The sequence below is a fragment of the Tenrec ecaudatus genome, chromosome 15 (genome assembly GCF_050624435.1).
Source record: "Tenrec ecaudatus isolate mTenEca1 chromosome 15, mTenEca1.hap1, whole genome shotgun sequence".
Taxonomy (NCBI): domain Eukaryota; kingdom Metazoa; phylum Chordata; class Mammalia; order Afrosoricida; family Tenrecidae; genus Tenrec; species Tenrec ecaudatus.
Genome location: NC_134544.1, coordinates 14,940,792 through 14,953,529, shown reverse-complemented (window position 1 = coordinate 14,953,529; position 12,738 = coordinate 14,940,792). Strand labels below are relative to the sequence as shown.

General features: G+C 41.2%; 1 protein-coding gene across 1 annotated transcript in view; it reads left to right on the top strand.

Moving 5' to 3' along the window:
* Window positions 1-11,661, top strand: part of RELCH (RAB11 binding and LisH domain, coiled-coil and HEAT repeat containing) — a 113,151-nt gene extending 101,490 nt beyond the window's left edge. The window contains exons 27-29 of the mRNA XM_075533139.1: window positions 1,960-2,048; window positions 3,657-3,727; window positions 9,971-11,661. Of these exons, the coding sequence (XP_075389254.1) occupies window positions 1,960-2,048; window positions 3,657-3,727; window positions 9,971-10,091 (281 nt within the window). The 3' untranslated portion in view covers window positions 10,092-11,661. The remainder of the gene's footprint in view (window positions 1-1,959; window positions 2,049-3,656; window positions 3,728-9,970) is intronic.
* Window positions 11,662-12,738: the final 1,077 nt, after the last annotated feature.

The window sequence follows — 12,738 nt, the reverse complement described above, 5'->3', positions numbered from 1 at the left end:
CTCTTAGCAAACAGTCCTTGCTGAAGTCCTGAACGTGTTAGTTTGACATGAGTCACAACTCGGACGTGAGTCAACAGAGTGGGCACCCTTCTAAAACTGACTATCTTTGAAGGAGAAGGTAGAGGTGATTCCTCATGGCAGAAAGGACTCACAATCCTAAGGTCTCCTCCCAATTTTAGGAGTCTTGGATTCCATGGGGAAAGTAAGACCAAACAGTGAGTAGTGAAAGAGAATGACCTTCCTCATCTCTCCAAATAAGGGCATCTTCAACTTCCCAATCCATGGCCATATTTCTCTAGGTCAGACCTTTAACTACTAATACAAAGGTCACTCACAGTGTGCTTTTTGGTACTTCTCCAAAATCTAAACAAAACTACTATTAGGGTGAAGCTTTCTTTGGGATTGATTCAGCTAAACGATAACTGTATTTGCTACTGTATGCAGCATATTTCTAGTACTATCTATGTCATTAATAAGCCTGGTGCTGCAGTGGCTCAGGTGAAGGTGTGTAAATGGCAAACAGACTGCTCTAGCAAGACGGTTGGCCAAGATAGGTTGGAGATCACCTATGGGGTCTCTACGAATTAGAATCAACTTATTGGCAAGAGGCTTGATTTTTTTTATGCATGTTATTAATTATAGATGATTTGTTTATAGTTTTTACTAAAACTTGTCAAGACAGTTATTATATATCAGTGATTTTTTTCTGAATGAAACTTAGTATAATGCATCACTTTTTTTCCCTTAGAAAAATACTGATTTAATATCAGTTATAAAGGAACTCAGGTACCCTGGTGGCTTAGTGGTTACAAGTTGGACTGCTAACATAAGATCAGCAGTTCAAAACTACCAGCTGCTCCTTGGAAGAAAGACAGGGCTTTCTACTGTAGAGAGTATCAGTCTTGGAAACCCACAGTGCCAATTCTCTGTGAATTGGCATCGACTTGATAGCAGTGAGTTTGGTTTTAGTTTTCTTAAGGAACTCGTTTACTGGCATTTTTCTCTTTAATGTGGCAAAATTGAATAAGAGCTATTTTATCAGCTGTTATAATAACTTTGATCAGATGAGATTGTGCGACAATTGATGTGCATAAACAAAGTGAAAATTTTTACCTTGAGAAATGCATCTGCTTTTTTAATTCCTTTGAATGTCAAGGTAATCAAGTGAAATTCAAAGATGACCAGGAAGTATGTATAGTCAGCACTAAACATAAATTAGCCAGCAAAAAGCTCTCTTAGCCATTCAGTCAGGAGGACCAATGGTTGGTCAGTTCGGCAGGGTGATTAAAGCAAGAAATCAGGGAAATCATATATAACTAGGATATGTTTAAGTCAAAATCACAAGTATGTTTTCTTTTTTCCAATCTTTTTATGTAAAACCATGCATTTCTTGTGAGTCTGCTAATTAGTGGTAAGCATCCTCTTTCTTAAATAAAACACCTCATCTCTTATGCAGTTGCCTTTGATTTTCAGTTTAGCTTTCTTTCAAAGGGATCCAGCAACACTTTATACTGTGTAGAATTATCCTCTTTTTTAAAAAAGTTTTCCAGTCATTTACAGCTGTTTCATCATACATAATTCAACAGCTCTAAAAAGTTTGTGTTTATTCCTTTTATCCAAAACTTTCAACTTAGTTTATTGGAATAGAAATACTCTTATTTTTCCGACTTTCTACTCGTTTAGATATTAATTTGAATTGCATGATTTAATTTCCACACTTCATATGTTTCTATAAGATGGACTTAATGGATATAGAATTGACGGTTAGGAATTGACTCTTGATAATAACCAACTTCCCAATGGGAGCCCTGCTTCAGGGAAGCTGACTGGCTGCCAGCAGTCAGGCTACTATAGCATCAATTAGAGGGCTTCTTGTGCATATCTAATCTCTCTTGTTTTATTGGATATAACAGCTGTTGTTCAGTTGCGGCTTAATTCCCTTAACTACTTTGTCTCAAGTTATTTCAGAAGACTTAATGGTTAACCACTTTTTACCGGGCCTCCGATGTTTACGAACTGACATGGAGCAGCTCTCTCCAGAGCATGAGGTGAGCTGCAGCAGTCATGGGACCCCACTTCCTGCTGGATTAGTCTTCATGTGGCACCTAGCTGTGACATGCTTAAATTTTAAAAATCTAGTTCCATGTCGTTTTGTAGATTTATTAGAAAATCTTGAGGCACTTGATTCACGGTTTAATTCTCTAAAGTAGGGCTAACACTGTACTTCACTGAGTAGTGTGAGCATTTAATAGAATGTACATGAAGGACTTTGTAACAAAAATGTCAACTGTTAATTATCGCTGACCATCAACTTTCTCAGAAAGAACATTTCTATTCTCTTTCTCCATTTCCTCATAACTCTTTTCTCCACTCCATCTCTCCTCCTACGTCACTCCCTGTGTCTTCCCAAACCTTGTTTCATCGTTTCTGGCCAACCCTCTCTCTTGAACCTGTTTCCTACCACGCTCATGTTGCTTACTCCCCCGGCCAAGCAAAGTAAAGACAGCTCTTCTCCATCCTTCCCTCAGACCGCCCCTTTTCTGTTCTGAACCCTGCCTGTCAGTGCATCCGAGTCAGTGACGCCACACTACGGCAGTGCACCTGAGGGCCACCCAGAAGAGCTGCTTTTCAGAAGGAGTAGTCTCGAGTCTCCCGGAAGCATTTTTCTGTTTAACCCTTCCCCTGGCTGCTGGGACACACTTTCTTCCTACTCTCTAGTCACTTATCCCCTGCCACCCCGCCTTCCTCACATCACCTTTAACACTGATTTCCTTTTTATTCATTAGAATTACTCCCTGTACTTGCCGTCCGTAAGTTCATGACTCACTCTCCCTGACCTCATTCTTAAGCTTCAGAACTTATTTCTAATGGCCTCCTGTATATTCCATCTGAATGCCCTGGAGATACTTTATCAGATTCACCTTGGCCGGTCTGCCCCACTTAACCAACCTGTTGTTCTCTTGCCACTCCCATTTTGGCAAGCGGCACATACATCTTTGCCCAACCAGAATACTTCATTTTTCACATATGATACACCACGTAATTCATGTGTCACAGAGGCAAGGGGAGCACAGTTTGCAGAAACTGTGGGCCTTATTTGCGTAAAATACAGCAAATGATAACCTCATGTCTTTCATGTTCAGAGATATACTGTATCCAATATATCTGTTCAGCATCAGCTCAAAGCCCTGCCTAAAACCATTGTGCACAGCTTCGTCTTTCTCCCAACCAGGAACTGGTGGCTTCAAACCACTGACCTTCTAGTTGGCAGCCCAACCCTTAACCCGCTGGGCCTCCAAGACTTCTTTAACCAACCCACCCTCCTTTTCTCCTAATCTCAGAAACCCTGCGGGCACATGGGGCAGAACACTTTACAAAGAATGTGTGTGGCCTTGAGTGTGTGTGTGCATTAAGTGTATAGATATATATTTTAACATTAGATGCTGGGGAAACTAAATGAGAATAAGAAATCAGACTTAAAGGCTATCAGTTTCTACACTCAGTCTAGGAATCTAATATGAGTCCTTTTAACAAAGTAACTGCCAGAATGTAACCTTAACTTAGGGAATATTAAGAATTGAGGGAAAAGTTTAGATTAAACTGTAGTATGTCCCTTTGTAAATTATATTTCACTCAAGTAATTTTCTTTCAATCAGGTGATTTTGAGTTCTATGATAAAAGAATGTGAACAAAAAATAGAGAACAAGACGGTCCAAGAGCCTCAAGGGTAAGACTTGAATTCTTTGTAAGGCTTCCAGCGGCCTCCACTTCTCTCTGGGTCTGTGCTGTGCATGGGTTTGGATTCCGTGTTCCTTTGGAGTCCTTTATCTAGAAGATAAATAGATGATACGTCAATCAGTGTTTCTCAAATGCTCACACATAAAACCTTCAATTTTTATTTACCTAAGATTATTTCCATTGGGTGACCTTTTTTAGGGAGGGGGGAAATTACTCATTTTTATAAGCAGACTTTTTTACCCCCAGCTCTTCTGTGTTCATAATTTTTAAGTTACTGGAATAATGTGACTTGCCATGTCCACACCATTCATCTGCAACAGTTATCAACTGATAGCCACTTCCGTTTAATCCGTCCACTACCTACTTCCCCCTACCATTGTTTGGTATGGGTTACTCGAAGATCATTACTAGTTTTAAAAACATAATCATAATAACGTCACACCAAAATACAGTAAATCTTTTTTTTTTTTTCAGTAAATCTTTTAATATCAACTATCTGGTTCACATTCAGATTTCAAGTTATCCCATAAATGATACAAGTGACTTGTTTGTCTTTTTTCTTTTTTTTATCGTTTTATTAGGGGTTGATACAACTCTTATCACAATCCATACATCCATCAATTGTGTAAAGCATATCTGTACATTCATTGCCCTCATCATTCTCAAAACATTTTGCTCTCCACCTAAGCCCCTGGCATCAGCTCCTCATTTTCCCCTCCCTCCCCGCTCCTCTTCCTCATGAACTCTTGATAATTTATAAATTATTATTTTGTCATATCTTGCCCTGTCCGACATCTCCCTTCACCCACTTTTCTGTTGTCCGTTCCCCAGGGAGGAGGTTATATGTAGATCCTTGTAATCAGTTCCCCCTTTCCAACCTACCTTCTCTCCACCCTCCCAGTATCACTACTCTCACCACTAGTCCTAAAGGGATCATCTGCCCTGGATTCCCTGTGTTTCCAGTTCCTATCTGTACCAGTGTACATCCTCTGGTCTAGCCAGATTTATAAGGTAGAATTGGGATCATAATAGTGGGGCTGGGGAGAAGCATTTAGGAACTAGAGGAAAGTTGTATGATTCATTGTTGCTACATCACAGCCTGACTGGCTTATCTCCTCCCTGAGAACCTTCTGTAACGTTGTTTGTCTTTTTTCTTTTCTGATTTTTTTTAATCAATGCAAATGAGGTCCACACATTGTTGATAGGAGAAATCTTCGAAAAGGTCTTGCCATGGAAAAATGGCATTAAAAGATCATGGAATCCTTCAGGAACTTTTGGGGGGCCCCTCATCATATGTCTCTTAAGTCTTTGGGGTCTTAAGTTTCCCTCCTTTTATACCGTTTCCATTGTGAAACAAGTGGGCACTTGTCTCCTAGATTTCCACACGCTCCGAATGGTGCTGACTGCACCCTCCTGTGTCCTGTGATGTGCTCCTCCATGCTGCCTACAAACTGGGGGTGGGTCTAACTTTTAAGACAGAATCAGATTTAGATGTGCTCGTTTGGTTTTGTCTGGCAAGACCCCTTCCGAAGAGAACATGTGCCTTCATCATGAGACAGATAACAGTGGATTTTGTCCTCTGGGGAAGTTAACTGCCAACATGGGTCAGTACTCAGATCCACTAATTCACTCAAGGTTACAAGAGACAATCACTCTCCCATTGTGTCCTCCCTTAACAATTAAGGTACTTCAAGAAGCAAAGAGCAACTTCCCCATAGCTGTTTGACAAATAATTAAATCATCCAATTTATACAGTGAAGGCAACTTAATGCTAGATTCTTTCTCTTTATTTACTAGTTTCCAAAATAACAAAATTGCCTAACCCTCTGATGGTGATCAGTTAGATGTTTTTCTGATTTTGTTTTTGTTTTCTGTTTTTTAAGTATCATCCTAACCTTATAGTTAAACACATTTTTATATACTTCACTACGCTGCATTTGTTACCTGTATTTGATAATATTTGGTCAAACCTTTTCAAGTGGGTTCCTAAGTTGACTCCTGGTATGACTCTTCCTTACTATCTGGTATGACAGGATCATCTGTGTACGCTGTCGAGAATTCCTTTTCAGGACAGAAGGACAACAAGAGACTGTGTGAACTTGGTGGCTAAGTTGTTTCCAGGGATTAAAACGGCACTGCTCTATCAGTATTTAGATTTGTAGGATTACTAACGTGGCTTTTACCTTTTTTGCTTATTTTCAGCACACTGTAAACTTTTATAAATATTTTAGGTTGATTCAGTAAAAAGTTATCATAATAAGCCTGAGATAAAAGTAGGGGAAAAGTCAGGGACTATACAATTTCCATTCATCTTCAACATATTTATTTCTATAATAAAAACCCATGTAGGAAAGCATTACTCATGATACCTGCTGGTATACAAATAGATAAAAGAGGAAAATGCTTACCGTCTTGTCAGGGCTTAGCAGAACAGGCCCTTGGAAAAATGCCCCAGAATGACACAGGCAGTATGTACTCCAGGTATCGGGCCGTTTGATAGAATTTCCCACTTGCAAGGAACATTTGTGGACTGGTTGGGCCCACACCCTGTGCCAGGGATCAGAGATCACGAAGACTAAATGATAGTGTTGGCGTCTCTGGTGGCGAGCAGTGGAGTACGTACAGATAGTATATACAGAAACCTCTGCGGTCAGGTCTAGACAGCCTAGTGACCCGTGTCTAAATGACACTGGTTCTGTAAATAGAGAATAAGGCCCCTCTTCAACAGGGGCCAACAGACGAGGCTGATGGAGAGTTTTAGGTACCTTAGTTGTACCATGCATGTGTTTTCTCTAAGTCTGTGTCCATCAGTTTCCCTCTAACAGGGATACTCTTGGCTTAGCTAGTTCCCATTCAACCTTCAGGACAAAGTGTAGATGGCATCTCTTCAGGAAACCTTCCTCGAGTCTATGCTTAATTAGATGCACAAGAGGAAAGCCTTTCATAGTAGAGGAAGTGCTGATGGGCTGGAAGGAAAGGTGAGAACAGGTGCAGGTGAAGTCTCCATACCAGTACAGGGCCCTGCTCATTGCTGTGGGGAACTTTGAAGCACTGGGATTTCATCCTCGGGGGTTCACAGCAGAGCCATGGTCCACTAGAGCGTGTCATTAAATCAGCTCCATTTGTTGTGATAGGCATTTCCCCCCAAGAAACACAATTGACTAAATACTAGAAGTGCATCCCCTGTTTCCATTGTCTGTGGCTGCATGGTGACTGCATCTCTCACTGGGGGGCTGTATCAGACAGGCTGAAGAGCTTGATCTGCGAACAAAGGAGAATGTGCACAAACATGTTGGTACTCAGCTTGTAATAAGTTTCACTGAGCCCTTATCTGGGCTGTTCACCAAGATGAGCACAGCAAGCACATCCCTTCCCTCGGGGTGTTAACTGGGGAGAACAGACACAAACTCAAGATAGAGGGCAAAGCAGTGCCAACATTTCTAAGGAAGCAGGAGTCTTCCAGTCTAAGGAAGGAGTCTTCCAGTATAAACTTAGCCAGAGAGACAGAAAGGAGGAGGTAATGAATTATATGCAGCGGTGTCGGCCCTGAACAGATGGTAGATCATGACTGGAGCTGTAAGGAAAGCTAGTGCCCAGGGGCGAGGAGAATGATCCAGTGCAGTCCCTGAAGGTAGGTGGCTGTGTGCATTCAAGTCAATGCTGACGCACAGTGACCCTGTAGGACAGAGCAGAGCGGCAGCCTATGGTTTCCAAGGCTGCCGTCTCTACTGGAAGGAGCCCTGATGGGACAGTGTTTGATACCAAGAGAGTGCTCTTCCAACCCACCCACCAGCCACTCCATGGAAGGAGAAAGATGTGGCAGTCTGCTCCCATAAAGAATTGACCTGGTGGCAACGGGTTTGGGTTTTTGTGGTTAAAGCTTGGTGCAAGCCAACTGGTGGAAGCTGCTGATAGGGCAGAACTGCTGAGCTTCCTGTCTGATCGATGAATTCACCACTGTGCCACCAGGGCTCCTTAAAGGTAGGTCGGCACCAAATACTGAAGAACTTTGTGTAGTATGTGAGCGGTTTGAGCTCTAGCCTATTGGCCCAGGGATGGGAAACTTTTTATACAAAGGTAGTAAATCTGCAGGCTTTGCTGGCCACTCTGCCGGTCAGGACATGCAGGCAAGTGGCTTCTGCCAGTCTGCAAACAGGAGAGGCCTGACCAAGTTCCAGTAGAACTTCATTGACAAGCCAGATAGAGGGCTGGATTTAATTTACATCCCTTAGTTTGCTGTGACCTTTAGGGATTTGGGTTTTTAAATGTTACAGTCCATCAGAGCTACCTGGAAATCACTGGGCCACATCCTCACAGAGTTTCTGGTTCAGAAGGCTTGGTTGGGGTGGAGTCTGAGTATTTGCATGTCTAGTAAATTCCCAATGATGCTGATGAACAGAGGATTAGGCCAACTTGAGCCTGGGTGATGAGTATTGGCAATGAGAATCAAAGAAAATGATTGAAGATGCTTCATAGAGTGAAGCCACAGGATTTCATGACTGACTTGAAAAGTAATGGAGAAGGGAGCATTTCATCACTGGGAACAGCAGAAAGTGTTGGAACTGTTGGCCAAATAATTATTTAAATAGAGAGTTATTTCAAAAGCTTGCATGTGAAAAAAAAGTTACAGAAAGAGGTAGTAGTTTAATCAGTATTTTCAAAGTCATCTTTATGTATTAAATATTTGAAAGTTGAAGAAATGGATAATTTGGCAACTAAAGAGCCAAGAGCCAAATACTGAAGCTCGTGGCAAAGAAAAGGCAGGAGGAGAGGTATGAGTAGTCAGTAGACTGGAGAAACAAGACTGATGGGCTAACAGAAGGAGATGTTGGTCAGGGTAAAATATGACAAAATAATAATTTTAAATTATCAAGGATTCATGGGGGAGGGGGAGGGAAGGGAAAACTGAGGAGCTGACATTAAGGGCTCAGGTAGAAAGCAAATGTTTTGAGAATGATGGTGGCAACAAATGTACAAATGTGCTTGACACAATGGATGGATGTATGGATTGTGATAAGAATTGTACGAGCCCCCAATAAAATGATTTTTAAAAAACCGATAATGGATGTGCTATCAGGAGGGCAATGGGAAGAAGAGATTCTCAAGGGGAGTGAGGGGGTGTGGTTGGGTTCCTTAAATGAGTCATTTGGGGCACTGATTAAAGAGGGCTATGCAGAACCAGAAATCCTGGTAGCATGCATTCTATGTATAAACTCACTAGACACCATTGAACACCGTCCCGCCCCCTCGGAGGTGGCCATATTCTCCTTGGCATGTCCAGCCAACATGTTATTGTAGTTAATCCTCAGGCTATCTTGCAGGAGGATTTGCAGTCTGCACCTTTTACAGATGAGGAAACAATCCAGGAGAACTGAAGCAGCATCTTGGCCAAAGCCACACCCAACCACTGGGCGTCTGGGTCCATCACAGCAGTTAAGCATCTGTGCTGTCTTAGTATTCTGGTTTTAGCAGTCGGCTTCCTCAGCAGGCTTCAGTTGTCACTGAGATGGTTTACTCCCTACAAAGCAAGCCTGCCAGAAAGAGAAGAAATGAGTTGACACTATTGATTGAGATGAATACAACTGACAATTCAGGACACACACTCCCCCCCGCAAAATGATAATAGTAGTATGTAATTGTTAGCATGATACAGAAACCTCAGTGTGGTTAAATTTACTCATTTATGAAAAAAGGTTACTATCTGATCTTCTAAGGTTACTGTAAAGATCAAATGAAGTGATGCTGCTAATAAGAATACTGACAGTTTGTTATGCCTGTCACTGTGCTAAGCACTTCACATTTGTTTAATCCTTATGACCCCTCTGGGGTAGATACTAAAGTGATCCCTATCTTACAGTCGAGGAAAGAGTTTGGATAACTCGCCCAGGGTCACTCAGCTGGTAAAGAACAGAGCCAAGATTCCACCTGGTTGCAGACTTGCTCCTAGCCACACTACCTGGAACTGCTCTGATTCCACCTGGTTGCAGACTTGCTCCTAGCCACACTACCATTACTGTTCCTGGAACTGCTCTGAGCCACGCCACCGTATTGTTCCCTTGACTATACATGGTGAACACAATCCCCCACCAAACTGTCACCTCCCCCCAAAATACTGGTTCTCCTTTTGTCCATGAATTCAGAATACATTTACTAATGAGAGGCCACTAAAGGCCTACAAGAAAAATAAATCTTTTGTTTTTCATTGCTTTGAACTTACAAATTTCTTTCCTAGCTCCATGTCAATTGCTGCAAGCTTAGTGAGTGAAGATACAAAGACCAAGTTTTTGAACAAAATGGGCCAGTTGACAACTTCCGGCGCCATGCTGGCCAATGTGTTTCAGAGAAAGAAGTGAAAGCGGGCAGGAAGCCTCCGCGAACACTAAGGTGGACCTCAAGCAGACTGGCTCCTTGTACTTGAAGTACTTGCCTTCTCCATTGACTGTTTTATGTCCTCGCATTATAATTTTATCCTAATCTCCAAAGACATTTGCACTGCTATTGATTATTGCTGTATATGTGTTCATTTGGGTTCCAACTGTGGTGTTAAATTGAGTTCATGGTCTCTACCAAATCCCTCTTCTGTGTTCTTGTCTTTCTGAATAATTTTTATATATATATATAAATATATATGTATAGTGAAGAATTTTTGTTTCGTTTTTGTTTATTGATTTTGGGGGGTGGGCTGTTAGCAAATATCTGTATTATACACTGAGCTATTATGATGGTACTTAAAATAATGTAAATTTGAAGTCATTGCTATAAAGTAATAAAAGTGGAGATTACTTAAGTATTTAAATTATGAAAGAATAATGCTGACTTTTTATTGTTTCTTAACTGACTAGAAAGAGCCACCAGCATTACTCCGTGCCTTTTGGACTTCGGTGTGTGTGTTCTATAGGAATTGTGTGCATTCCGTTCACAGTGCTCATTGATGACGCAGTGATGAATCTGCGTACCAACCCGACAGCCAGTCGACGATGACGGAATAGTCGACATCTCAGAGCGCTGGTGAACATTCTTGAAGTGCTATTTGGACCTCCCCAGCCCTTGCCTGCCTGTCATGGACGTCCAGGGGAGAGAGCACAGAGCCTGGGGAGTGGTGGCCAAGATGAACCTTCCCATCTGCTCGAGAAGAGGTGTCCTTGTGAATTCGTCATTATGAAAGGTTCCCCGTAGTAAACTGCAGAAGAGATTATGGTTTGGACCTGACATTTAGCATTTACTTAAGTCAGTTATTTTATCTCAAGATGTCATTGAATGATTTTCATTCGGATACTAGCTTTTTGTTCTGTGGATTACAGAGCAATAGTGAAACGTTAAGGACATTGGAAGCTGCTTTTTTCCTCTCAGTGAAAATTGCATTGGCTAGAAAATTAGTGGTTAGTTCCCACATCACCCGTAAAACGTTGGAACAATTACTGTGTGTGATCTGTATTACGTAGTCTTGTGTGTAAACAAATTGCATTGGGGTTTGACCCTTGTCTATATCACCCTTCAGGTTGAAGCGGAAATGAGTGGTCTTGGAAATGGAAACAACGGGTGTTGGGTTGGCCTGAGGGTTTAATGTGAAGCCTTTTTGAGAATTGGGAATATTTTGATAGAGATTCTCGGTGAGCACGGTGGATACACAAAGTTGACTTCACTCTGTTGAATACACTTGAACCATAACTGAATGACATCCACGTCACAGGAAAACTAGCTTACCCCACATTCAAGCTGATAAATCATCCCTTATCGCCTCCTGGGAAAAGCCATTTAAAAAGTTCATTCTGAAATGATTTCTTTCACTTCCAGGGAAGTAACTATTGACATACTGGTCTTTCTGAAAAAAAACCTGTTGGGTTCTAGGCATTCCTGAGAAATTGAAAGTGGCTACCTTTCATGTCAAAATGTTGATCTATTATAAATAAAATGTTTTGCATACTTTTGTTTTTTGGGTTTTTTTGCTGTGTGTTGTGTTTTCATTTTGAAACACTGTGTCCTATATCCAGACAAAAGAAATGAGAAAGCATAGATTCACAAAACTGTGCTATTTCAGGTTCATAATCTATATGAATGACTTGATTTACTAAAAAGACTGTGTTGCTATGTAATTAGTACATTGCAGAGGTCACTTAAAGAAAAAATTTTAAACTCTGGTTTGCCTTGAGCTGTGCATGCATGTGGCGCTCTGGTGGCTCTTGTCAGGTGAGCGTTGAACTGTTGACCGCCAAGTCTGAGGTTCAAACCTACCAACAGTTCCAGAGGAGAACGATGAGCCATCTATGCTACAGCTTCAGAAACCCTATCTCCATCGGCTCACTGTGAATTGGAATCAGTTGGGTACCAGTGGGTGTGCTATGGTTTCGGGTTATAATGGAATAACTACGTTACTAGAAGAATAGATGGAATACATTTGTATTGTAATTATTAAAAAGACGACAGCAAACGATACAGATTTCAAATGAAGCTTTTTGATTATACTCAGATATATTAATATTGCTAAAATTTCACATTTAATAGTGTTGGCTTTTATAGTAAAATATGGACTTTTTAAGAACAGAGTCACTAGCCACTGAAGCCGAGTGTGTTCTTACAAAACAGGCCATGAAACCCCCATTCAGAGTCCCTTTACTCGGGATTTAAACAGGTTCTACCATTGGCCAACGAGGTATATTTCTACACCATGTGCTGAATTACACCCTTCTTTTGAAGTATACGTGAGCATTCTGGATGCATAAGCATCACCTAGGAATCTTGTTAAACGGTAGCTTCTGATCAGTGTGCCTGGAGTGGAAATACAATTTCTCAGCAAAGGATCAAACCAGAATGAAACAGGTCAAAACCCTGCTTTTTGCCTAGGGGGAGAACAAGAAAGGAAAGTACTTTTTTTAAAAAATCATTTTATTGGGGGGGGGGCTCATACAACTCATCACAATACATATATACATCCTTTGTGTGTCAAGCACATTTGTACATTTGTTGACATCATCATTCTCAGAACAGTTGCTTTCTACTTGA